General features: G+C 44.6%; 2 protein-coding genes across 2 annotated transcripts in view; one reads left to right on the top strand and one right to left on the bottom strand.

Moving 5' to 3' along the window:
- NOA1 (nitric oxide associated 1) lies at positions 1 to 8,367 on the bottom strand. Its single transcript, XM_064416900.1, has 7 exons — positions 7,179 to 8,367; positions 5,970 to 6,134; positions 5,086 to 5,282; positions 3,767 to 3,898; positions 2,171 to 2,287; positions 1,258 to 1,375; positions 1 to 678 (listed from the first exon to the last, which is right to left on the bottom strand). Exons 1-7 carry the CDS (start codon positions 8,356 to 8,358, stop codon positions 473 to 475), a joined length of 2,115 nt encoding a protein of 704 aa, XP_064272970.1. The 5' UTR covers positions 8,359 to 8,367; the 3' UTR covers positions 1 to 472.
- The window catches only part of POLR2B (RNA polymerase II subunit B), a 16,605-nt gene continuing 796 nt past the window's right edge, over positions 8,260 to 24,068 (top strand). Inside the window, exons 1-24 of the mRNA XM_064416899.1 lie at positions 8,260 to 8,375; positions 8,579 to 8,651; positions 9,488 to 9,638; positions 11,130 to 11,242; positions 11,501 to 11,720; positions 12,665 to 12,823; positions 13,816 to 13,980; positions 14,484 to 14,680; positions 15,398 to 15,517; positions 15,878 to 16,064; positions 16,758 to 16,901; positions 17,127 to 17,266; positions 17,388 to 17,499; positions 17,966 to 18,120; positions 18,367 to 18,565; positions 18,674 to 18,842; positions 19,311 to 19,407; positions 20,449 to 20,543; positions 20,803 to 21,053; positions 21,141 to 21,230; positions 21,494 to 21,601; positions 22,084 to 22,197; positions 22,277 to 22,437; positions 23,529 to 23,724. Of these exons, the coding sequence (XP_064272969.1) occupies positions 8,357 to 8,375; positions 8,579 to 8,651; positions 9,488 to 9,638; positions 11,130 to 11,242; positions 11,501 to 11,720; positions 12,665 to 12,823; positions 13,816 to 13,980; positions 14,484 to 14,680; positions 15,398 to 15,517; positions 15,878 to 16,064; positions 16,758 to 16,901; positions 17,127 to 17,266; positions 17,388 to 17,499; positions 17,966 to 18,120; positions 18,367 to 18,565; positions 18,674 to 18,842; positions 19,311 to 19,407; positions 20,449 to 20,543; positions 20,803 to 21,053; positions 21,141 to 21,230; positions 21,494 to 21,601; positions 22,084 to 22,197; positions 22,277 to 22,437; positions 23,529 to 23,724 (3,435 nt within the window). The 5' untranslated portion in view covers positions 8,260 to 8,356. The remainder of the gene's footprint in view (positions 8,376 to 8,578; positions 8,652 to 9,487; positions 9,639 to 11,129; positions 11,243 to 11,500; positions 11,721 to 12,664; positions 12,824 to 13,815; positions 13,981 to 14,483; positions 14,681 to 15,397; positions 15,518 to 15,877; positions 16,065 to 16,757; positions 16,902 to 17,126; positions 17,267 to 17,387; positions 17,500 to 17,965; positions 18,121 to 18,366; positions 18,566 to 18,673; positions 18,843 to 19,310; positions 19,408 to 20,448; positions 20,544 to 20,802; positions 21,054 to 21,140; positions 21,231 to 21,493; positions 21,602 to 22,083; positions 22,198 to 22,276; positions 22,438 to 23,528; positions 23,725 to 24,068) is intronic.

The raw sequence follows: 24,068 nt of genomic DNA on the forward strand, positions 1-24,068 counted from the left end.
ATCAGACACTAGGAGGGTCATACCCACACTGGAGCATTCCCTGCTCCTTCTAACTCCCTCCACCCCCTAACTATGGAAACACCTTAAGAACAAGGTGATGATTTCTGACAAGAGGGAGCATGTCTGCAAGAAACCACCTACTCCACGAGCAGCAAAGTCAGACCAGGTCAGGCAGGTGAGTTCCACCCTGTATTTCAAGAGGGGAGAGGTAAAGGGATCTGTCCATTGATGCACATCCCAGGGAGAAGCAGTTTCTCCTCCCACAGCAAGGTCCCAGCCCCTCAGTTCATTCAAAATGGCTGCAGTTCAGCAGCTGGATCACCTGTGGACTTGTGGAGCTCCCCGCAGCCCTGCTTTCCAAAATGTGCCTGCTGGCCTTTCAAAATGAGTCCAACATTTTCTGAATACCAGTAAGTCACAAGGTTCTCCACGGGCTGTTCTCTCTTCTGCCTTGCTCGGGTGATGAGACGCGCTATCTGCTTCCAGTCGTTCTCAGGTTTTCCACAAAGGAAGGAGGCTTTTTGGTCCTGTAGGCAGGAGTGCCTGGGATCCTGGCCCCTCTGATGCTACTGATGTAAGGCAGAAGGGGAGGCTCCCTCACCACCAATGCAGTGCCCTTGGGAGTGTAGGCTCGGAGTAGCAATTCCTCTTCCGCGTGAGCCGTCACTGCCACCCAGCCTGCACAGCCAGAGAGAACACGGACAGTGAGGAAGACAAGTCCCTAGGATCAAAACAAGGTTCTGACACAAACTACTGCTCCCAGAGTGGCTAAAAATCTGTGCTACCCTCGTGTGGCTGCTTGAGAAATCAAGCTCAAAGGTCATCTCCAGCCCCTTCCCAACAGAAGGCAGCACCTAAAGCCATGTTACTCTTCTCAGAGACAGCTCTTTCCTGGTAAACTCAAAAGGGATGGTGGGAACTACAAAAACACAAGAATGAAGCTTTCCAATCAATTGCCCTTTCCTTCTCACCTGGACAGCTGACAGTGTCACAGCCATTCCTGATGCTGTAGAACCTTTATGGCAGCTACAACATAAAGTATTCCAATGTTGCCATCCCGTACAAGTATGGCTGCCAATCTCCATTCTTGGAGGTTGCCATGCTTCCACTGGACAAAGTCATGGCTGTTATGATTTTGTGTTGTTCACAGTCCTGCTGAGCAGGAAATACAGCTTTACCCCTTCAGAGACCTCTTCTCATCAATGTTTCTAGGGTGGAGCCCCTGCAAAGCAAACTAATGAAGAAATATTAAATTACCTGCCGAGGAAAGCTTGATATCTGCAACTGCCTCAGTGGCACCAATTCCTTTCAGTGTAATGTCCTGAGGGACAAGTGGGGGGAACTCTTTCATTCTCTCTTCCCCACCCATGGGAACCTAAGATTAAAACACAGGGAAATTATTTAACAGTCAAGAGATTCTTCAGCATTCCTACCTCAAACTGGTAAGTGAGGCACAAGGGAGAGTAAAGACATCAAACATTTGTTAGCCAGTTAAGAGCTGGACTGAATAACCTCCAGGATTTATTTCAGTCAGAACAGAAGTCAGGATGACATCCAGAGGAACCTTATGGGAGGTGAGCACAGATGGAGTGCCCACTGCAGGATGCAGCTGGTGGATCAGGCCAGCTGCCTTGATGTGAGTGACAGCACTTGTTCTTCATGTGCACAGGAATGGAAATACCAGGAGAGGGACAGCTCACCCCATCAATATGCAAGTACTACACAGAACATTGCCATACCAAGGAAAAAGTCAGACCACCAAGAGATCAAGATATGTGCAGAAGATGCAGAAGGGAAAAAATAAGAAATGGAAATTTTTCAGCTGCAATCTGTTTGGAAACCCCAGTCTGCAGGTTTGCCATGGAAAATATCCCTGATGCTGTCTGCATTTTAAGGCTGTTCAAGAAGAGCCAAGTAAGCAGAGCACTGCAAATCTTATCAGTCTGAATGCTAAAAGCAGAAACTGCTGAAAATGCATCATCTTGAGTGCTCTCTCCTAACACACTTCAGCCACACAGTCTGTGCAAGACTGCTCCACACTGCACATCTCCACTCACCCACTGCACAAGTCCCAAACTCGTGATACCTGTGGGTATTCCCTGTCAGTTGTGCTCCAGACAGGGGTCCTGCCTACCTGCAGCCACAAGCTCCCCCCAGCACCTCTCCTCACCTTTAGGAACTCTTGGGCTGCGTGCTTCTCATAGATGGTGTCTGCATTACTCAGTGTAGTAACATGGACTGGCAGCAGGTTAGAAGCCAAGACAGAAAACCAGGCAGGCTTTTCTCCCTGAAATAAATACCAAAAGGGTGTTAATCATGCTAAGAAAAAAGCAGCCCTGAATTGCTCTCTCCTGCCCCATTTCTTTCCTGCATGTTGAAAACCTGCCCTGCTTGATATCCTCCCGTTGTTTAACAGGTCCTTGCCTCTGCCAGTGAGAGCAGCCAGAGTTTTTATAAAACTGAGCTTTGAGTTTCCAGAAGAGAAGACCCACAGCTTCACCATCCTGCCTCAAAGCACCCCCAATGCCACATTTACAGCCAGCACAGCTGCTCAGCTCAGGTAAATCATCCAAGAGGCATCTTTGCTCTCATTTAATTCACAAGAACAAACTCAGTGTGGTTATTCAGTGCAAGAGGTGGTGGACATCTGGTCTGGCACTTCTTCTGCTATCACTCTACATTTCTAGCACACAGTGCTCATTCTACTGGACTTGGTTCCAGCTGCTCTCAAGCTACGCAAAGTTGGTGAAGGAATTTCAGCAGGCACTCTCATCACATTTGCAGGAAGAGAAAACAAGGTCAGAAAGAGAAGGGATCTCTCCAAACACTGCTAGCAGCCAGAAATAAGGGCAGGAATTCCTGCAAGCTCAAAGGTCTAAGCTGAGGCAGGAGCTTCTGTCATGATCTGAGCACAACTGTCCTCCAAAATCTCAGGAGGATACATTGATGTGTGCTCTTGCCATACCAGTACATTTTTAACTTTACAGAATCCTGCCCCCTCCACCTTTCTGGTTTTCTTCCAACAGGTCAGGAGTGTCCTTAGCAAAGTACCAATTCAACACTTCTGTGGTGATCTTGGAAAGCAGACTGAAACAAAGGAATAGCCATACACACCCCTAAAACACGGCAAGCAACTGAGAAAATGATCTAAGACCTATGATAATGTCTAATGTTCTTATGAAAGAAACTGCCCCTTACAGAGGAAGCAACACAGGAGGTCAACTCCACACAGTTCAGTAAAGGTGTATGGCATGGGAGTTTTAACAAATGGAAGAAATTATTGGTAGGGGAGACACAAAACACATTTGAAAAATACTTTTTACAGAAACTAAAATACACATGCAATTGCTTCCTCAGGCAAATTCTTCAGTGGTCTGCTAGGAAACAAAAATGTCTATGCTTTTCTGTGTTCGCAGACAGGTTTCACAAAACACAGAAATGAGGAAACCCACCTATTTCCCCAGTTAATTCTGACATTCTCCTCCCTCCCCTCATGCCTCTCTGTATGTCGGAGAAGCACATTAAACTGAAGATGTTTGTCAGCTTTCAAAAGCAGCTCCCATTATACACAATGTAATATTGCATGCTGGTAGCAAGTAACAAACCTTTCAACTACCCATGCCAAGGCATTCTGACTTCATGCAGTGGTTCAGTAACTGCCAAAGCAGCAATGAAAGGGTCTGGAAAAGCTACCCAAAAAGCCTTTTATGGCTGATACTACAGTAAGAGATGAAGCACCTGCTCCCAAAATCCTTTTTTCCTTTACCTCTAAGTAGTCTATACGTCCCAAGGCTGCTAAAAACAACACCATTCCTGGCTTGAGAATGAAGGTCCGTGGAACAATGGCATGCGATGGCAAAACCAGTTTTACTTCCTTCTCTGTTAGGAGATTCAAAACCTGCAAAATAAATTGTCGTAACTCATTCCAGATGTTTCAATGGGAACAACAAAGTTAGTATTGGCATTATATTGATAGAGAAAAAAGACCAATCAAAGCAACATCAAGAACATCTGACACAACAGTTCAATTCTGGTCCACACAGTAAGCGACAAACAGGAAGACTGTCCCCTGCCAAAATCTGCTTGTCCTCCACTCATATTTAACACTGACAGTAGGAACAAAGTTTGATCAGAAAAAACTTGGCATGGAGCTCACCAAAGGAGAGCACGAGAATAATCAGAATCAGAAACAGAAGCAACTATTTCTGCATGCAGGAAGTATTCTCCACAAGTATCAAACTCCAGAAGAAGGGGAAGAACATACACAGTCTCAAGGTACCAAATCAGGTCTCTTAAGTTGATGCCAGTCTTTACATTGGCTATCAGAGACCAAAATGCAGCTTAGTAAAACAGGTTATGGTTTGACAAACACATCACTAGAAAACCAGGAGTCTTCCTAGTGTTCATGAAACCAGCAATGGCACTTGAGCTGTAAAGTCTCAGCACAGTCCTTGCACTTCATTCTCTTCAGAACCTTCCTGTCTGCCTGTACTATTAGATCTTCCCCAGAAGACGACCTGCAGTTCTGCACGGCTATTAAAAAGACCAAAAATCAAAACATGCCTGTTTTAGACACGTGCACCTTGTGAGCACTGGCTTGATTAGGGCATTGCTATACTGACAAAGGCCTGACATATTGGAGCCATAGCAGCAACACTGCAGATCCTCCTAGCTTCAGGAGAATGTTTCTCTAAGATGTGGTTTGGTCATACAACTCTGGTTATCCTCCTAAGCTCCACCTTCTTGCATAGGCTGGGAGAGCTGAAGAAGTGCCAGCTCCATTGGGTGATGCTGGTGTGAACTTGCTAAGAGCACTCTTGTTTACTTCCCCTGGTTCAGAGGTTGTGGTGATGCAGCCCTGCAGCTCCTTTGCCAAGCTGGCAGTATTGCACTACTCAGAAATGCAACAGCATTACCACATGAACCCCTCTCAAGTAAATACAAACCTTATCTTAATACAATTCCCAAGCTAAGAGAATCTTAATGCCAGGACTACAGCAGAAGCACTCTCCCACAGGCACAGCTAAGGCAGAACAGTCCTCCCTAACCCTGTCATCCCAAAACACAGCATCACAGAATACCTACACAATCTTCCTTTACAATCCCTGGAGTGTCGAAACACCACCGAGCATCCTTCACTTCATTGTGAGTGAACTCCTCCCTTTCCTCAAACTTCTTAGGGGAATCTCTAGGATCTTCATCCATGCTGTAGGAGAGTGTGTCAGGGTCGAAGTCAATCTCAGCACTAGACTTCTGCTGTTGAAATGTTCTTCCAACTCTCCCTGGATTAAAATGAAAGGTTTTCCTGGTAATTTATTTTTTAACATGCTTTCCTTCAATCAAACATCTGCAACTTTCATAGCTTAAAAGAGATGCACATCAGTAGCATAAAGGTGATAAAGACACTATGGCTAGAAATTTGTGTGTTCAAAAGCCAAAATGATAAGAAACCCCCTCTATAATTCTAGCTTAGCACTCCTCATGCCCCAGAATCTCAGCAAGGACCAGATCACAGACACTTAGTGATTTCCAATTTATGGTAAAGCAGGCTGCCTTCTATTTTCAGTGCCTCAGACTGTCAAATGCAGAATTATCTTCTGGCAACCCCCTCTTTTGAATACATACTAAAATGATGTACAACCCCTGTAGCCTGCAGCCCAAATGTGATTATTTAAAATTAAGCTTATTTTCTTTATTTGGGAACAAGAGATGGCCCATACTGTGATATCCTTGCAAAGTACTAAGCCATCAGAATTTGCCAGCCTTGATCAGACAGGAGATGCATTGCACAGAGGAACTCTCTGCTACTACAGCAGCTGACAGGTATTCAAAAGTACCAATGATGCTGTTTATGGAGGAGACAGAGGTCTTGCCCCCATTAATCTGGGAGCAAACATTAGTCAAAATAATTTAACCTTTGTGTAATTCAGTGTCTTCATTAGGGGCAGAAGGATAACACCTTTACTCACCCACTAGGTAACCTTGCTTTTTAAGTTGATTAAGGTACTTTTTTTCTTCACTGCTTAGCTGATCTTCTGTTTTTGTTGCCTCTTCTTTTAGCCTCTCCTGCCTTCTGAATATCCTGTCACAAGTAGGGTTAATAATTGGAAATTTCAACAGGTTCAGTGTTGTTCCTGGAAAAACAAACAGAAGGCACTTTTGGATCTCTGACTACTTGACACATTTCACCTAAGGAACAAGATTACAAAAAATCTTGTAAAAAATCTTCAGCTGAGGAACAAGATTACAAAAAAAACTTCTCTAACTTTTTGGAAACTAAGTCAGAGATGGAACTACAGCTGCTCCCATAAAATACAAGCCTCCCAACTTGGGGAAAGCAAAAACAAGGGGTCTCAAAGCTGAGTGGCGCCAAGGCAGACTTAGTACACCCCATTCAAGCCTCAACTCCAGACAGCTTGTTTTGTCCTACAGGTGTTCACCACTCCACCTCCTGGCCTCTCCAGACTGGAGGACACCTCTAATGCATAGGGACAGGGTAGGCATGCACATCAGGTGCCATCTTAACAGGCAGGGGTGTACAGAGACCCTCTCTGGTTTAACAAGCCTCTTAGCACTACAGGATGTGCAGTACCCTCAGCACATGTACATGCATCCCACCCCTGCAGTCCCCTGTGAGGAATCACAGAATCAATTAAGCTGGAAAAGACCCGTGAGATCATCACCATGCTGACTAGACCATGGCACTGAGTCTAGTCACATTCAGGCACAGCAACTCCATCGTCTCTCTAGGCAATCCATTCCAATGTGTAATTACCTTTCTGGTAAAGAAATTCCTGCTAATGTCCAACCTAAAGCTGCCCTAGTGCATCTTAAGGCTACGTCCCCTTCTCCTGTCACTGGCTGGCTTGGAGAAGAGACTGACTCCCGCCTGGCTACAACTTCTTTTGGGTAGATGCAGAGTGATAACGTCTCCCAAGTCCCCTTTTCTCCAGGTTAAACACTTCAGCCACTCCTCACAGGTGATAACGTGAAGCATGGCACACCTCTAGTTCTTGCTGCCACCACGGAGGAGCTCAGGGTGGCAGGTACTGCTTTGGTGACAGGTTCCCCTGCTGCAGGGGTGGCCGAGAGCAGCCCAGAGGCACACAGCTCACTCTTTTCTGCGCACCCCGCATCCCCCATTACCCGTGCTACAGAGGGCCAAGCAGTGCACTCACCTGGCCACGGGGACACGGTGGCCCTGTCGATGATGTCGGGGGCGCGGGACTTGCAGTAGTCGGAGCGCAGCAGCGTGTTGAAGAGCGTGGACTTGCCGGAGTTGGTGGCGCCCAGCAGGTAGACGTCGCCGGCGCACTTCCAGGAGCGCTGCAGCCGGCTGACCAGCCCCTCCACGCCGTAGCCGGTCTTGGCGCTCACCAGGCGGACGTCCACCAGCGCGGCCCCCCGCAGCCCGGCCCGGGCGCAGGCCGCCGCCACCCGCTGCCGCAGCCGCCCCAGGTGCCCGCGGCAGTCTGCGGGCAGCAGGTCCACCTTGTTGCCCACCACCAGCACGCCCGCGGCGGGCACGCCGGGGCCCAGCAGCGCGGGCAGCTGCGGCAGCACGGGGTCGGGCAGCTCCATCACGTCGAGCACGTAGAGCAGCAGCGGCCCGCGGCCGTGGCGCGGCGGGCGGCGCAGGGCCGCGCTCAGCACGCGGCGGTGCTGCTCGGGCGGCAGCCGCAGCCGCAGCGCGCTGCCGTGGTGCGCCAGCGCCCAGCACCGCCGGCACACGGCGCCGCGGGGCGGGAGGCCGCGGTGCCGCTCGGCCGGCACGAAGCCCGGCGCGCCCTCGTCCGCGCACTGCAGCTCGGCCCCGCAGCCCGAGCAGCTCACGCCGCTCGGCGGCACCGACGGGTCGGACAGGCCGGGCACTGCCGCCGCTGCGCCCCGCGCCCGCCGCGGCCTCAGCTCCCGCTCCCGGCGCGGCTTCAGCTCCCGCGCCCGGTGCAGCAGCGCCGCCGCCGCCCTCTCAGCCGGCTCCGGCTCGTACTCGAGGAAGACGAAGCGCTCCTGCTCCTCGCCATGGCCGCCCGCCGCCGCCCCGCACGGCCGCAGCGAGGCGCGGAGCGGGGCGCGGGCCAGCCGGGCCAGGAGCGCGGGGCCCAGGCGGAGCATGGCGGGGCCGGACACACGGACACCGGACACACCGACACCGGACACACCGACACCGGCACCGCACCGAGCGGCGCGCGCGCGCGCGCCTGACGTCACGGAGCGCGCGGGCGCCTCGCGGCAGACGCGGGCGTGACGTATCGGGCGGCGCAGGCGCCGTGCCGCCGCCGCCGTCCCGCGCCGCTCCGCGCTCCCGCTCGCCCCTGGCCCGGCCGCCGCCGCCGCGGCCCCTCCCGCCGCCACCATGTACGACGCGGACGAAGGTGAGGGGTTTTCCTTTTCTTTCTCCCCACCTTTTCCTCCCGCCCGTCGCGGCCAAGGATGGCGGTGGGCGCGCCGGGGCCCGCGGGAGCCGGGGGATGCGGGGGTGCGGTGGCCTCTCCCGGGGCACCGGGGGGACCCTGAGCCGGGCGAGGGCGGACACGGCGGCGCTGGAGCCTAACCCACAGGTTGTGCTTCCCCGCAGATATGCAGTATGATGAGGACGATGATGAAATCACGCCCGACCTGTGGCAGGAAGCCTGCTGGATTGTTATCAGGTGCTCCCGCTGTCCCCGTCCCTTCCGCACGCGTGCTCCAGGCTGGCAGGTGACATCCAGCCTGCTCCAGGCTGGCAGGTGACATCCAGCCTGCTCCCGGGAGCGCGCCTGGAGCTGCTGGCTCGGCTACGATAAGCCCCGTGCTGCGGCACGGGCCTTTGGTAGAAACAAAGGGCTGTGGGCTGGGTTTCAGGAGCTCTGCTGACCCCCAGCACACGCTTTTTTCAGTGAAGAAAGAGGTGGTTTTGGCTCCATGTTAAGCACATGGTTTTGCCTACTAATCTCAGTGCTGATGCTGGCATTAGGAAATCAGTACTGGGTTGGTTTCACCGTTTTGGTGGTGGTGGTTTTTTCTAGCAAAATACAAGCTTGCAGAACCTGTGTGGTTGGAACACAGGGGATCCAAGCTAAAAGTTCTAAGCACTGTTACTTGGACTTAGGGGCATGCTCCTAGTTTACTGCAGCATTGAAAATCAGTTAAGCAAAATAATTTACAGGTGTTATTGAAAACTTGAGCTGAAGCCGCTTTCAGTGAGTTTGTCATCACGTTTCTCTTCCAATTTAAGGGAAATGTGCATGCAGTCGTGGCTCAGCCAAGAGGTGGCAGCAAGTCTGTCACTCCAAAGTGTCTGTGTCTTCAGGAAAGGAGGGAATTGTTAAACATTTGTGAGGAGTATCTGTGTTTGAAACCCATGTCTTGGGTTAAGTGAATGTGTTTGAATCTGCGTTATATTTCATGGCTTGTGGAGTTTTGGTAATAACTATATCTTAAGTTTGTTGGTATGTGAAGTACATTAATTAAGATTTTTTTATTAACTTGATTTTTTTTTTCCTAGCTCCTATTTTGATGAAAAGGGTTTAGTCAGGCAACAGTTGGATTCCTTTGATGAGTTTATTCAGATGTCTGTGCAGAGAATTGTTGAAGATGCTCCACCAATTGATTTACAAGCTGAAGCCCAGCATGCCTCAGGAGAAGTGGAAGAGCCAGTAAGTGGAGAACCTTGGCAAAGATTGTGTGTTTTGACAATTCAGAGTGATTTTTCATTTGTTTTATTCAACCGCTGTCTTGCTGTTTGAGTTGAGATGTGACCAAGAACAAGTGGCTGCTGCAGCCCATCTTGTCAGTTCCTCTGCAAAACTGCATGGACAGAGATTCAGTAGAGCAGGTCAGGTAGCCAAGAGCAAGCTGTGTTTTGGTGAGATTTTGGTTTTTCAGCACTTTACCATGGCAAGGCAGGCTTATGGCTGAAAACCTCTCTTAGTTTTGACTCAGGTTAGGTCCAGGTTTTCAAAGGGTGCTGTTGTTCATCTTCTTCCCTTGGCACCACATTGCTAAGAGCACAGAATGTCTCAATTCTGCATCCCGTGGTGGCTCCTCTACCATGAGTGTGCACCTTCTGCAGTGGCTCTGGTGCTTTCACCTGTGTCCCTGGTGTGGTTTGATCCCTGTTCCATAAGTGCAGATGGTGAAGAGCCATTGCCTTGCTGTCAGTCACTTACCTTGATGTTTCCCTCTGGGGATTTAAAGGAACTTTGGGATACCAAAGCATTGAATTTGTTACACTGTTTTCCTGTTCCTTTGCATTTTTTGCAGGCAAACAACTATCCTGTAGAGAATAACTGAGATGTCTTTCGGTTTCTTTGCTAGGCAAATAGTTCATAAACATTTAGCTCACTAATTCTTAATATTTCCTCTGTTATTCTGTGTATATTGTGGCAGAATTCTCTACTTGTGCAGTTCTGCAGCTGATGTTTGTGCTGTGCCTGGTCACAGTTCAGATCACAAGCATGGTTTGTGCTGAGCTTCTTTTTGCCCAAAGTCTAATATTTCACTTTCTCAAATAGTGTCTTATTCTCATTTATTAAATGCAAGTTTTTAGGAATAGGTTTAGAGAGGGAAAAAGAAAACTTGCTTTTTCCTTCAGAGGCACTTGTAGGTAATCTCTCACCATGTTTGAAGATGTTGGACTAATTTAAAGGAAATGTGTGTATTGGGAAAAACTTGATTTGTTTCTGTCTCCCTCTGTTTCTCAGTCTCAAGTTTTGAAGGCAATTTAGAGCACATGAGAGGGTTTAGCAACCATGCTCGGAGATGAGAATGGTGGTAAACATATTCTCCTTAAGATAGCTCTCATGAGAACTTGGGAAACAGTACTATATGTGGCTGTTGCTGCAGATCCAGGAAAAGGTGTTTCTGCACAGAAGGATGGAGATTTTTTTGACCTACAAAACATTTGCCAACAGGGGTCTGCCACCTCCTGTTGTAAGAAGCTTTTGTGCATTTTAAAAAACAGATAGTGTTCAAAAAACGCAAGTCTTACTTTGTTTACTTGTGCTATGGAATCTTCCTAGGAACTGGTGTTACCCAACTTGCTGTTTTCATTTATTGGTAGTGGCTGTTCTTCTGCAGTAACAGTTCTGGTTGCTAATAGGAGAGATGTTTCTTCCATTCCAAGTAAATATATTCTTGTTTTCCAGCCCCGGTATCTGTTGAAGTTTGAACAAATCTATCTCTCCAAACCTACACATTGGGAAAGAGATGGAGCACCCTCACCTATGATGCCAAATGAAGCCAGGCTGAGAAACCTCACGTAAGAGCCAACTCTGTGGTGGATAAACACAAGGAAGAACTGCCTCTACCTTATTAATTCATAGCCTTTTGAAATATAGCAGTGCCGTGAAAATGTAATAATTGCTGCTTTGTTTAAACTTCCATGTCTAGTTGTTAAATGCAGATGGTGATTGGTGATTTGGTAATAATGCTTAATACACCAGTGAGTGCTTGAATAACTGCCTTCATTACTCAGGGTTGTACAGAAAGGTAACACAGTGGTGTTTTTATTCTGTAGGTATTCTGCCCCCTTGTATGTGGATATAACAAAAACAGTTATTAAAGAAGGGGAGGACCAATTGCAGACCCAGCATCAGAAAACCTTTATAGGAAAAATTCCTATCATGTTGCGTTCCACGTACTGTTTGCTGAATGGCTTAACTGACCGTGATCTTTGTGAGCTGAACGAGTGCCCACTTGATCCTGGTGGCTACTTCATCATTAATGGATCAGAAAAGGTAAGGGATACACCTCCACAGCCATCTTTACAGACACTGGAAGTTCTGTCACTTGTTCCCATATGTTTTGCCAGGAGCATAAATGCTCTTATTCCAGTGTACCAGAGATACTGTGGGAGCTCCTGATCTTGCAGAAAGATGGGCTTTTAGTCATCTGTTAGGGCTTTCTCAAGCCACCTTTTCTTCTTTGAGGCACATGTCCCATCTTCAATTCTTCCCTTTTTCGGTTTTGTGAACTGCTTTGCCTGTTGTGAACTGTTTGTGAGTAAGTGCTCTAGATATTTTTATTTCCTTTTCCAGTATTGCAGAGCAGCATACATTCTGAAATGAGGCAATTCCTCAATCAGAATGTCCTCCAGCTTGTTCACAGCTGTATTTTTAGTGATGATTTTGCTGTATTTTTGATGCATTTTGTTTTGAGAAGAGGTTCTTGCCTCCATTGCTGTGGAAGCAGCTTCAGTAAATCATATCTACATCCTGTTGGTGCCTCACCAGTGAAACTGTGACAGTATTTTCTAACTGATAACCCAGGCAAACACAGCAAGATAACTAGAATTTTCTATTTCTTCTTGGGTGAAAAAAAAAATTGGCTTTGATGGTTGAGCTGGCATTTAAATTTGCCTGTGTATTGCATTGGCCTTGCAAAAACAGATAGTGAAATGCTTTCTTTATCAGTGTGTGAAATGTCTCAGCACAGCCAGCATGTGTGGTAAGTATTAAAAGACAACATTATTGTCTGAGTCTCTTGTTTGTGCTATTTCATCTTAACTAGCTTATATTTTGTTTAAATCTGTATTTTTAAAATACAGACTTGGCTAATTGACTTCACACTGTGCAGTGCTCTTAAAGTTGAGGCACCTGAAGGAATAGTAGAAACAGTGCGAGTGTTGCTTTCAGTATTCTCTTTTGTCAGTTATTTATTGGTGCTCTTGTTTCTCACACAGGTTCTGATTGCTCAGGAGAAAATGGCTACAAACACAGTGTATGTGTTTGCAAAGAAAGACTCAAAATATGCCTACACAGGAGAGTGTAGATCTTGTCTGGAAAATTCCTCTCGACCAACAAGTACTATATGGGTCAGCATGCTGGCCAGAGGTGGACAGGTATGGCTAGGCAGTAATAACCCCAGAGATTGATTTAGGAGTTTTGTTACTGTCCTGTCTCTTTGTGTCATTTGCTTTTTTTGAGAAGAATTTTGAGAAGAAATTTCTTCTAATGCTGAGTTGTAAAGAAGATAAAAGTAAATGAAAATTTGTTTGTCACACATTATGCTTGTTTCTGTGATAAATAATTTGATGATTGAAGACTCAATTTGTGGCAGGTTTTAGGGCAAGGCTAAAAATAATTTTTAAGTTACTATACATGAGATTTTAGAAAATTCAGACAAGCTGCTCGTGTTTTTTCATGAAGAATAAATAGAAGAGACCCTCCCTGCTGATGACCAAGCTAGTCTTGAGATCTATTTTGCAGACCACATATTAATTCATATTTAACATCTAATTTTGCCATCTATGAGGGGAAATAAGTGCTACTTGTAACTTCTAAAGCAAAAGGTGACAGTACTCATTTAGTATTGCACTGATGTTTTGAAATTTTCCAAGAGCAACTTGACAGTATTCTCAATCCAGGTGTCTGAAGCACTCCTGATTTCCTGTGCTTCCCACAGCATTTTCTTCTGGAGAAGGGGAGCAGCTACTTAAATAATCACTTGCACAGTGGGTTAGAAAAGCTGAGTGAAGGAACACTGAAGGTGGATAGGATTGCTCTTGGCACTGAGGGAGAGAAATGATGCACATGGGTGAACAAGTAGTATTTATATTCCTTTGTATCAGCAAAAACCTTACAAGTTTTCACAGGCTTCTAAAGCTTGAAATGTTTTTTAAATAAAAACTCATTGCTGGAGCAAGGTTGCAGAGTAGCTCCTTAGTTGGCCTGCTGAGAAGCTGTGTTTTCCTGTGGTGGTGCTTGAACAAATATGCTTGTGTTGCATCATCCAAATCCAGAGAGAGACTTTTACTTGAAGGCAGGATGATTTTAGAGACTTCTTGAAAGGCAGGATGATTTAAGCCTAAGCCCTGCTCTCCCATCTTTGCAGGGTGCAAAGAAGAGTGCCATCGGTCAGCGCATTGTAGCAACTCTGCCATATATCAAACAAGAGGTGCCCATCATCATTGTCTTCCGTGCACTCGGCTTTGTGTCCGACAGGGACATTCTAGAGCACATCATATATGATTTTGAAGACCCAGAAATGATGGAAATGGTAATATATATTAAATTATTTCCTGTTCTCATGTTTGGTGGTGTGTCGGTGCATGTAGTTATCGCTTGAAGCATTATTCATTTTCCTGTTGTAATTTAATTATTATTTTTGTGGGTTCTGCATTAGAAGTGTTGAAAGTTCTCTGCCTGAATCTATTCTAATGAGTACATTAAGGGGACAGAGCACAGTGGAAATTTTTAAGAGTTAATATGTATTTGGAGAGTTAGGGTCTTCTCCTGCTGTTGTTGGCTTTAACTGGGAAATCTTGATTATGCCTGAAACAGCATCAGACCCAGAATGAACTTGAATGAGAACTATTTTCTGAAGTTCAAGCTATTTTTTGTGTTCATCCTGCATGCTTCATTGCTGTTTTCTACTGCCAGAAAGACCTGGATCAATAATTAGCAGATCCTGAAAAGAATCATTAACAAACTACTGTGTAGTTTCCTTCAGCCCCAGCAGGCACTGGTTGCTACAGGATTTTGTTGTATTTTTCTCCTTAGGTCAAACCATCTCTGGATGAAGCATTTGTCATTCAGGAGCAAAATGTTGCCCTAAACTTCATTGGCTCAAGAGGTGCCAAGCCAGGTGTCACCAAAGAAAAGAGAATCAAGTATGCCAAAGAAGTGTTGCAGAAAGAAATGCTCCCTCATGTTGGTGTCAGTGACTTCTGTGAAACCAAAAAGGCCTATTTTCTAGGGTATGTCAGAACTCTGTCTCACAGCTGCAAATGGATATTTTTTATTCATGTATATGATTGGAAGAATGCCTTGAATGGAAGTTTGTTTTAACCTCAGTCTTCTGGATACTCTCTGATAAACCTTGGGTCACTGGTATATTTTTCAGGCTGAGAAAATGCAAATTTTGATAAACTAGGAAAAAATAAAGGAACAAAATGAGCCTCAAACACATTTTGGATCTTAAGTTAAATATGATGATAGTGCTAAATGACTTTTTGATATCCAATTGCATGGATAACACCTAGAAATTGATAACTAAGATTTAGATAAGTACTGGTAAGCTGACTGTAATGTACACCACTCTTTAAAACCAGTAGCACGTTGTCTTGATGATTGCTTACTGGTATGCAGATGAACTGTAGCATCAGGAGACTTGTGATTTTATGCCTGATTGCATGTGCTTAAGTAGATCCTGTATTACAGTACAGGGCAGATATTTAGCAGAAGAGGCATGACCATCATGATGTAAATATTTTCTTCTCTCTGTCCTTAGCCTGAACTTTCTGTGGGTCATCCACCTCTAAGGTTGAAGAGGTTTATTTTAGGGCAGTGGTATCCTAAAGATCTAGCATGGACAGCTTTTAGGAAAGAGTTCACTGACTTATCTTTGAAAATATGTAATCTTTGTTGTGAATGCCTGCTGTCAGTTTGAAACATAAACTGTCTTATTTGCTTAGGTATATGGTTCATAGACTGTTGCTGGCAGCACTGGGAAGAAGAGAGCTGGATGACAGAGATCATTATGGCAACAAAAGACTGGATCTTGCTGGGCCACTCTTGGCTTTCCTGTTCAGAGGGTAATTATCACATACACATTTTATTTCATGGCAGAGGCATTGCCAGCTCTGTGCTTCTAAGTCAGACTAATTCTGTTGTGTCAGAGAGTCAGTCTTGGGCAACACAGCTTCTGTCTAATTATGACTTTTTCATTGAGTGGTTGAGTTTTCTGTAACAGGTGGCTGGCACTGACTTGTTTTGTAGCATATTTTGTGCCTGTTTACAAACAGTTGCATTTGCTTTATCCCCCTCTGCCCCCTCACCCTGGTTACAAATTGATTCTTTTCAGGATGCCAGTGGCATTTCTTTTAAATAGCCCTGAGTAGGCTGAACTGCACATGTACTGTTTAATCAGATTTTTCGGTGTCTTTCTTCTACAGAATGTTCAAGAATTTGCTGAAAGAAGTGAGAATATATGCACAAAAGTTCATTGACAGAGGGAAAGATTTCAACTTGGAGTTGGCAATTAAAACAAGAATTATTTCAGATGGTTTGAAATATTCATTGGCAACTGGAAACTGGGGTGACCAGAAGAAAGCTCATCAGGCCAGAGCAGGAGTATCTCAGGTACAATAAGAGCTTTGTCTGGTTTACAGTTCTTATGGTAAAACTGTTCTCATGGAAGAGTTTAACATTGCTTAGCAGTCATGCATGTTGTATGTTAAACAGAAATATTCTTAAAATGAAGTTTCCTTAGGTGACACAGGTCAAACAGATCCAGACAGTTGGATCTTCATTAGTGTGTGTGGTTTAGGGGCTTTTTGTCATAGTTTGTTTGCTTTGGCTGTTGCATTCACTGCTAAACAGTTGGTGCAACTCTTGTAAAGATTTTATTTCTTTGATCATACACTTTTGTGTGAATTCCTAGTCCCAGGGAATCATCCAGGAGGATGGATTTCTTTCCTTTAGTTACTTCCAGTGCTTCACAGGCAGTTAAAAAAACTTGAGTGACACCTTATAATATAAAAGTTCTATTCCATGGCAAATTATGAGGAGCACTGACTTTATTAGCCCAGGGTCTTGCTGTGGTAAAAACGTGCTCTGGGAACTTCTGCCACTAAAACACTAATTAGGAGCTTGAGATTCTAGAGGTAGTGTGAGGTTACTAGAGGTGAGCTAAAAAGTGTAGCTAACAAAAATCAAAGCTGTTTTAGTTAAGCACATCATCGCTAGAGGGTGTTGATCCTTTGTGCCAGTGTGCCATGATGCCTGTCAGCAGCACACTTAAGAAGCTTTGACTGAACTCCTTCCTATGTGCAGGTGTTGAACCGCCTGACTTTTGCATCCACACTTTCCCACCTGAGACGCCTGAATTCTCCGATTGGGAGAGATGGAAAACTGGCCAAGCCCCGGCAGCTGCACAACACCCTGTGGGGAATGGTTTGCCCTGCTGAGACCCCTGAGGTAATGAAAGCAGGATTTGTGTACTAGCTGCCTTTCCTTCACAGTCATTTTCTAGCCATGGCACTTGTGATGATCCCTTGCACTTTTTAATAATGCTGACACAAATATTTAGCTTTATAGCTAACTCGGTGGTTGGAAGCATGTTTTGTGTCCGGTTCCTTGAGGAGTTAAGTTGAAATTCTTGAATCTTCTTGATTTGAAAATGCAACTTTGTGTTTCTGCTAGGGTCATGCAGTAGGACTTGTGAAGAACTTAGCCCTGATGGCTTACATTTCTGTGGGGTCGCAGCCATCCCCAATTCTGGAGTTCTTGGAAGAGTGGAGTATGGAAAACCTAGAAGAAATATCTCCAGCAGCAATAGCTGAGTACGTGCAAATAAAACTCTTCAAAGAGACTTAAGCTTTATCCTGCACAATACTTCAAGGGTTTGAGGGTTATTTGGTGGGATGGGATATTTTTAATTACTATTTGTGTTTCCCCTTTTAGTGCTACCAAGATATTTGTTAATGGCTGCTGGGTAGGAATACACAAAGATCCAGAGCAGCTGATGAATACGCTAAGGAAGCTTCGTCGTCAGATGGACATCATTGTGTCTGAGGTACAAATCTTTACTTCTAGAGTTGGGGTGTCCTTTTAGGCAAGAGAGGATAATGCCTTGATACTACTTTGCAAGTTTCAAGTAGCATTATTTGCAAGTCTCTTTCTGAATATACTTCCTGTTGGGTTTGGTTTGTGGTTTTTTTGGGAGGCTTTTGTGTTTGGTCCATTTGAATTTTATTTTTTTATTATTATATGCTTGGTTGTGTATGATTTGTTGCTTGGTTGTGGGGTTGTTTTTTTATGGGGGGTTGTTTGTTTTTAAAGAGGATCCAGTTGAAAGACAAAACAGTTGAAAATAATCTTCTGAAACGCTCCTGTTTATAGGAGTGTTACTCTTTGTTCTGTGCTTCTGATAGTGCCTGAAAAGACTTTGCTTTAGGGAATTTGGTTATCCTGTTTTGTGTTCTGTAGTTCTGATTCCAAGCTGAGACTTTGTACTCATGAGGTGCTGCTGTCTTGCCCAGGTCTCCATGATTAGAGACATTCGTGAGCGAGAAATCCGCATCTACACTGATGCAGGCAGAATTTGTCGGCCCCTTTTGATTGTGGAGAAGCAGAAGTTGCTGCTGAAGAAAAGGCACATTGACCAACTGAAGGAACGAGAGTATAATAACTACAGGTGAGGGACATTCCTGAAATTCAGCTGAAGGTGTCATTTTCCATCTTGGAAGGTGCTACATTCAGCTTGGAGAGAGGAATGTTTAAAACTTTGTGCAGCACAAAGATGCTTTCTCTGCCTGGTAGTTTAATCAGTTTTTTTAATCACATTGAGGCAGTGGTAATAGTAATAAGCCAGAGAAGTCCTTGTTTCTGTCACTGCTGAAGAGACCCGTTTTAGGTGTTAATTGAGTTTTTGGTTGTTCAGTTGGCAGGATCTCGTGGCCAGTGGTGTGGTAGAGTACATTGACACCCTGGAAGAAGAGACTGTGATGCTAGCAATGACTCCAGATGACTTGCAAGAGAAAGGTGTGGCATATTGTTCAACATACACACACTGTGAGATTCACCCATCCATGATCCTGGGAGTGTGTGCATCTATTATCCCTTTCCCTGATCACAACCAGGTCAGTGCACCTCTGCTGAACTCCTGCTTTTAAAGCTGATAGAAAACCCACTGGTGTGTGTAAGGAGCTTTATGTCCATAATTAATGGTCTTCCCTTTGTCTGTCTAGTCTCCCAGGAACACATACCAGTCTGCTATGGGTAAACAGGCTATGGGAGTCTACATCACCAACTTCCATGTCCGTATGGATACGCTGGCACACGTGCTGTATTATCCCCAGAAGCCCCTGGTAACAACACGCTCCATGGAGTACTTGAGGTTCAGAGAGTTGCCAGCAGGTGCGTTGTCAGTTCATGTTCATGGAACAAAAACAAAACTCTTCTGTTTTGTTTTAAACATGTCACAAATGGTGTGTGTAGAATACCTGAACGTTTAGCAAATGTGTGCAATTTAAGAAATAAGTGTAGGTTCGATTGTAGCTGGACACCTAGACTGCAAAAAATCTGTTGGTAGTGTTGCAGCTGAAACTACTTTACCCAAAAAAAAATCTGCTAAAATGTAACTGAAAAAATGCATTTTCTGTATTGATGTTTGATAGCTTTTTCACAAGGGGTCACTCTTGACTCTCTTTTCTACCCAGAGTTCAATTTGCTGATACTGCATGTTTTTGTGTGTGGGATGTAGAGATTTTATCTGAGAAAGGGCAGAACAGCTTGACTGTAGAGAGTACAGCCTATTTTGAGTTAAAATAGTGTCTGTCTGGGCATGTGTGCATTCTTTTAAAATATTTTCTGTGCGTATTGTAGGTATCAACTCGATTGTAGCCATTGCATCATACACAGGCTATAACCAGGAAGACTCTGTCATTATGAACCGTTCTGCTGTTGACAGAGGCTTTTTCAGGTAAGACTGTAAATTTTTTAACCGCTTGGAAATAAAAGAAAAAGCTACACTGAGTTGTCCAGAGGCTCAAAAAAAGTTCATTTTATGCTGGAAGATGCTGTTCTCTGAATCTTTCCACTTGAGAAACATTTTAATTTTTTTTTTAGTAGGGATTGACGGGCCAGCACAATGAAAATAGTGAATGTGTATCTTAGCAAAACACCATGAAACCTGTCTGCCTGCTTTGTCTTCTTGATCTTCCATTTTGATCTTTATTCTGTTCAGGGTCCTTTGTATCACAGTTTAATGAAAAAACATTTGCACTCTTCCCTGGTGTATTTTCATGTAAGTCTTGCCAGTTACCAGAACAATGTTCCAGCATTTTAGCATAGTCTTGTCTTTATTAGTGAGACAGTTGCTACCAGTTAGGATTGGAATGTTCCTCTCCTTAGAAGGAACTGCTGCTGGCACAGCTGGTGGCTGATGTGACTTCATGCATTATAGTATCTGAAAGCACTTTGGTGTGCTGGCAACTGAGGCAGCAAACAGAAACCCTTAAAGCACCAGAAAGCGCCTTAGATTAAATTGAAAATTTTTCACTGCAACTCAGTTGTACTGAGTGTAGCACTGCAAGGTAGCTGTAGAAGCCTAGAAATGTTTGCAAACTTGCATGCATAAGGAGGAAAATAATATGAGAATGATATGCTGAAGATGTGAATAATCATTAGGAATGATAACTGCTTCTGTGGTGTCAAGCAGATACAAAAGTCTTTGCAGTTCATCAAAAATTAGCCTGTTATCTTAGGTACTTTGGCAGTATCTGTAGAGTGACCATCATAGTGCCCTCTGAAACTTCTCTGTGTGGTGGGTTGTTTTTTTGTTTTGTTTGTTTTGCCTTCAGTCAAGGTCAGATTAACAGGAAATCAGAGGAAAGGTTGTGCAGCATCCGCTCATTATTTGGATTTGGTTGTCGTCAGTAACAGTAGGAATACTATGTGAAAATGAGATATGGGTGAAAATGATGCTGGCTTCACTGGAGAAGACTTTATAACTTCATTTCAGGTCTGTGTTCTATCGCTCGTACAAAGAGCAGGAGTCTAAGAAAGGGTATGACCAAGAGGAAGTTTTTGAGAAGCCTACACGTGAAACTTGCCAAGGTAAGATAAAGGAGTGGTTTTAAAGTAAGGTTTTGTGGGAAAGGTAGTGTTGAACTGATTCAGTCTTCATTTTGGGGTATATTAATACAGACATTTCTGTATTTTATAGAAATTACTGTATCAGTTGAGGTATTTGCATTAGATATTTTAGCAGTTGTCTGAAGCTGCAAGCAGACTTGTTGAATTACTGCAAAACATCAAGAGTCAGTATGCTGAAAAATCTGGGACTCTACTTTTTTGGTTCCTTCTTCCCCCCAAGGTATGAGACACGCAATCTACGACAAACTTGATGATGATGGTTTGATAGCCCCTGGGGTCCGTGTGTCTGGGGATGATGTCATCATTGGCAAAACAGTCACTCTGCCAGAAAATGAAGATGAGCTGGAAAGCACCAACAGGCGCTTCACCAAGAGAGACTGCAGCACCTTCCTGCGGACCAGTGAGACTGGGATTGTAGACCAGGTCATGGTAACCCTGAACCAGGAAGGATACAAATTCTGCAAGATTAGGGTGAGCACTGATGTTTGGGCTTTCTGCTTTAATGATCTTTGGTCTGAATTTAAGTTACCAATTGCATGTTTTCCTGTGGGCTTACAGGTACGTTCTGTAAGAATTCCACAAATTGGAGATAAATTCGCTAGCAGACATGGTCAGAAAGGAACCTGTGGGATCCAGTACAGGCAAGAGGTAGTCTTTTTTTCTTCTTCTTCTGATTTTACCTGTGATGATCTTAGCATTGGAACTGTCTTAAGTGAATTGTCTGTGGAATATCTACTCAGGTGCAATATTGACTGAAATATAGCTAAAATATTTTTAGAGGGAGACACAGCTGCTTTTTTCATATTTCAATGTCTTTTAAATTCTTTAAAAGACGTTATTTGGATCCAGGCACATACTCTTCCTAAACATGATGTTTTGGGAGGAGCTGACTGTGTGTTTCCCTGCTCTAGGATATGCCCTTCACATGTGAAGGCATCACACCTGATATCATTATCAACCCCCATGCCATCCCTTCCCGTATGACCATTGGTCACTTGATTGAGTGTCTTCAGGGCAAGGTAAGAACAGTCTTCTACACTGCATGTCTCAGCAATATGAATTAAAATTTGGTGGGGACTGTTGTATGCTTTGAGCTTTTTTTTTGCTTTTTTCTTGGTAAAGATAAACACTATGTAGTAGGTGTTGATTTATTTAAAAATTATTGTTCTCCAGTTATTTGATAGCAAAAGGAGGTTTCTTATGGAAGATGTACAGTCCTGTAAATTTTATCCAGAAGGTCAGGTCCTACCTACAGTGTGCTCTCTCATCTGTTGCTTTTGTTACAGATATTTTCCCCTGACCTAGAATAAGGAGAGACAAAATTGTTTATAGTGTGTATTTTTTAAAATATGTGGCAGATAAACAGAGTGAGATAGGGTACTACCATTGGCATGGAATCTCAAATTCCAGTATTACGAGTTACAACTGTTTGAAACAGCTAAATGTGGTCTAACCAGTCCTTCAGAAACCTGACAAACTTTTCCAAATCTCTTCTCTGTAGGTGTCTGCAAACAAGGGAGAAATTGGTGATGCTACACCTTTTAACGATGCTGTCAACGTGCAAAAGATTTCCAACCTTTTATCAGATTATGGCTATCATCTGAGAGGAAATGAGGTATAATCAAAGTATCAATCCACTGTAATTTTTTTAATACACCTTTGATGGGTAGTAAGGTTTACATTGACTTCTCCAGGTCCTCTACAATGGCTTCACTGGTCGAAAAATCACATCCCAGATCTTCATTGGTCCTACCTATTACCAGCGCCTGAAGCACATGGTGGATGACAAAATCCATTCTCGTGCACGAGGGCCAATCCAGATCCTTAACAGACAGCCCATGGAAGGCAGATCTCGGTAAGGATCCCTGCTAGTTTCTTTGTGGTGTTTTGTTTTCCTGTCCAGCTTTTAGCCCTGAACAAGTAGTTGGTTCAGCTTTGCAGCTTAATTAGCTCACCCCAAATAGCCACCCATTTTTTTAATGTGTTTGGCTTAAGAGCTTGTATTGGGTGCAGGTGCCAAGGTTTTGGTAGCAGGAGGTACTGCTGGGGTGGCCTCTCTGAGAAGGGAGCAGTGATTGCCCCATGCTGGACACAGACACTTAGAGCTGGTAGCACCTCTGTGAGAAGATATTTAAGAAAGGGTAAAAAATGCTGTGCAGAAGCTGTGAGAGAGGAGTGAGGAAATGCAACAGGAACTGCCCTGCGGCCTGTGGAAAGCCCACAGGATTCCTGTTCCTGGAGGATTCTACCCCATGGGAAGGTCCATGCTGGAACAGTTTGTGAAGGACTGTCCCATGGAAGGGGCCACATGGTGGAGAGGAAAAAATTGTGAGGCAAAGGGAGCAGCCAAGAGGAGCTGTGATGCACCGACTGCAATCCCTATTCTCCCAGTCATCACAGGGAAGGGAGGAAGGAGTTGGGAATAAAGGAGTGATGTAAGCCTGGGAAGAAGGTTGGGGAGGTGAACTTTTTAATTTTGTCTTTTGTTTCTCATCATTCTACTCCATTTTTAATGGGTGATATACTCATTTTCCCCGTGCTGAATCTGTTTTGTCTGTGAAAGTAATTGATAAGCAATCTCCCTAGTTTTATCTCCACTCATGAGCTTTTCCATCTTACTTTCTCCCCATGTCCTTTTGACATGGTGGGGACCACAGAGCTGTTTGGTGGACATCTGGCAGACAGCCATCACAGATGAGCAGAGGGTGATTTAATAGTGCACTTCATTTTGCTGTATAGTTGTGCTGTGGCTGTCAGACACCAGCTGTAGAAATGCTCATCAGCAGTTATTAAGGACTGTTTTCACAGTTTTATTCTGTGGTGTTAGAGGAAAACTGATGCAGAGCTTTCGTCCTGCCTTGCAATACAGATACTTGTTCCACCAACAAGAACTGATTATTTTGCCAGTGATCTCAAAAGTTAAGGTTTTTTTTCTGTTCCTTTTAGTGATGGTGGCCTTCGCTTTGGAGAAATGGAACGAGATTGCCAGATTGCTCATGGAGCAGCCCAGTTCTTGAGAGAAAGATTGTTTGAAGCTTCAGACCCATACCAGGTCCACGTGTGTAACCTCTGTGGAATCATGGCAATTGCAAACACGAGGACTCACACCTACGAATGCCGCGGGTGCCGCAACAAAACTCAGGTGAGTGTGGTTTCCATCAGCCATTGTTTCTCCTTGTGGGCAGGAGGAAATGCCACTTGAGTGAAGCAGGAGTATAGGGAAGTAAATATTTAAAGAAGCACCAGAACAATTGCTATTTTAGTTTCATAACTGTTTTAAGTGTTTATAGCGTTGTAGTCAATTTGGATGCTTCCTTATTAATTTTACAGTGTTGGCTTGTCACTTGGCAGGAAATGCTGTTCAAGTGTTGTACAGTGCAGAGTTTTCAGAGACTTTAAACGCTCGAGAACTTATTTTTAGAAGTAAAACTCAGAATCACAGGAATTTAGAGGCATCGCCCTTGTGACTGTCCCATGAAGATATTT

This window comes from Passer domesticus, chromosome 4 (assembly GCF_036417665.1).
Source record: "Passer domesticus isolate bPasDom1 chromosome 4, bPasDom1.hap1, whole genome shotgun sequence".
NCBI lineage: Eukaryota > Metazoa > Chordata > Aves > Passeriformes > Passeridae > Passer > Passer domesticus.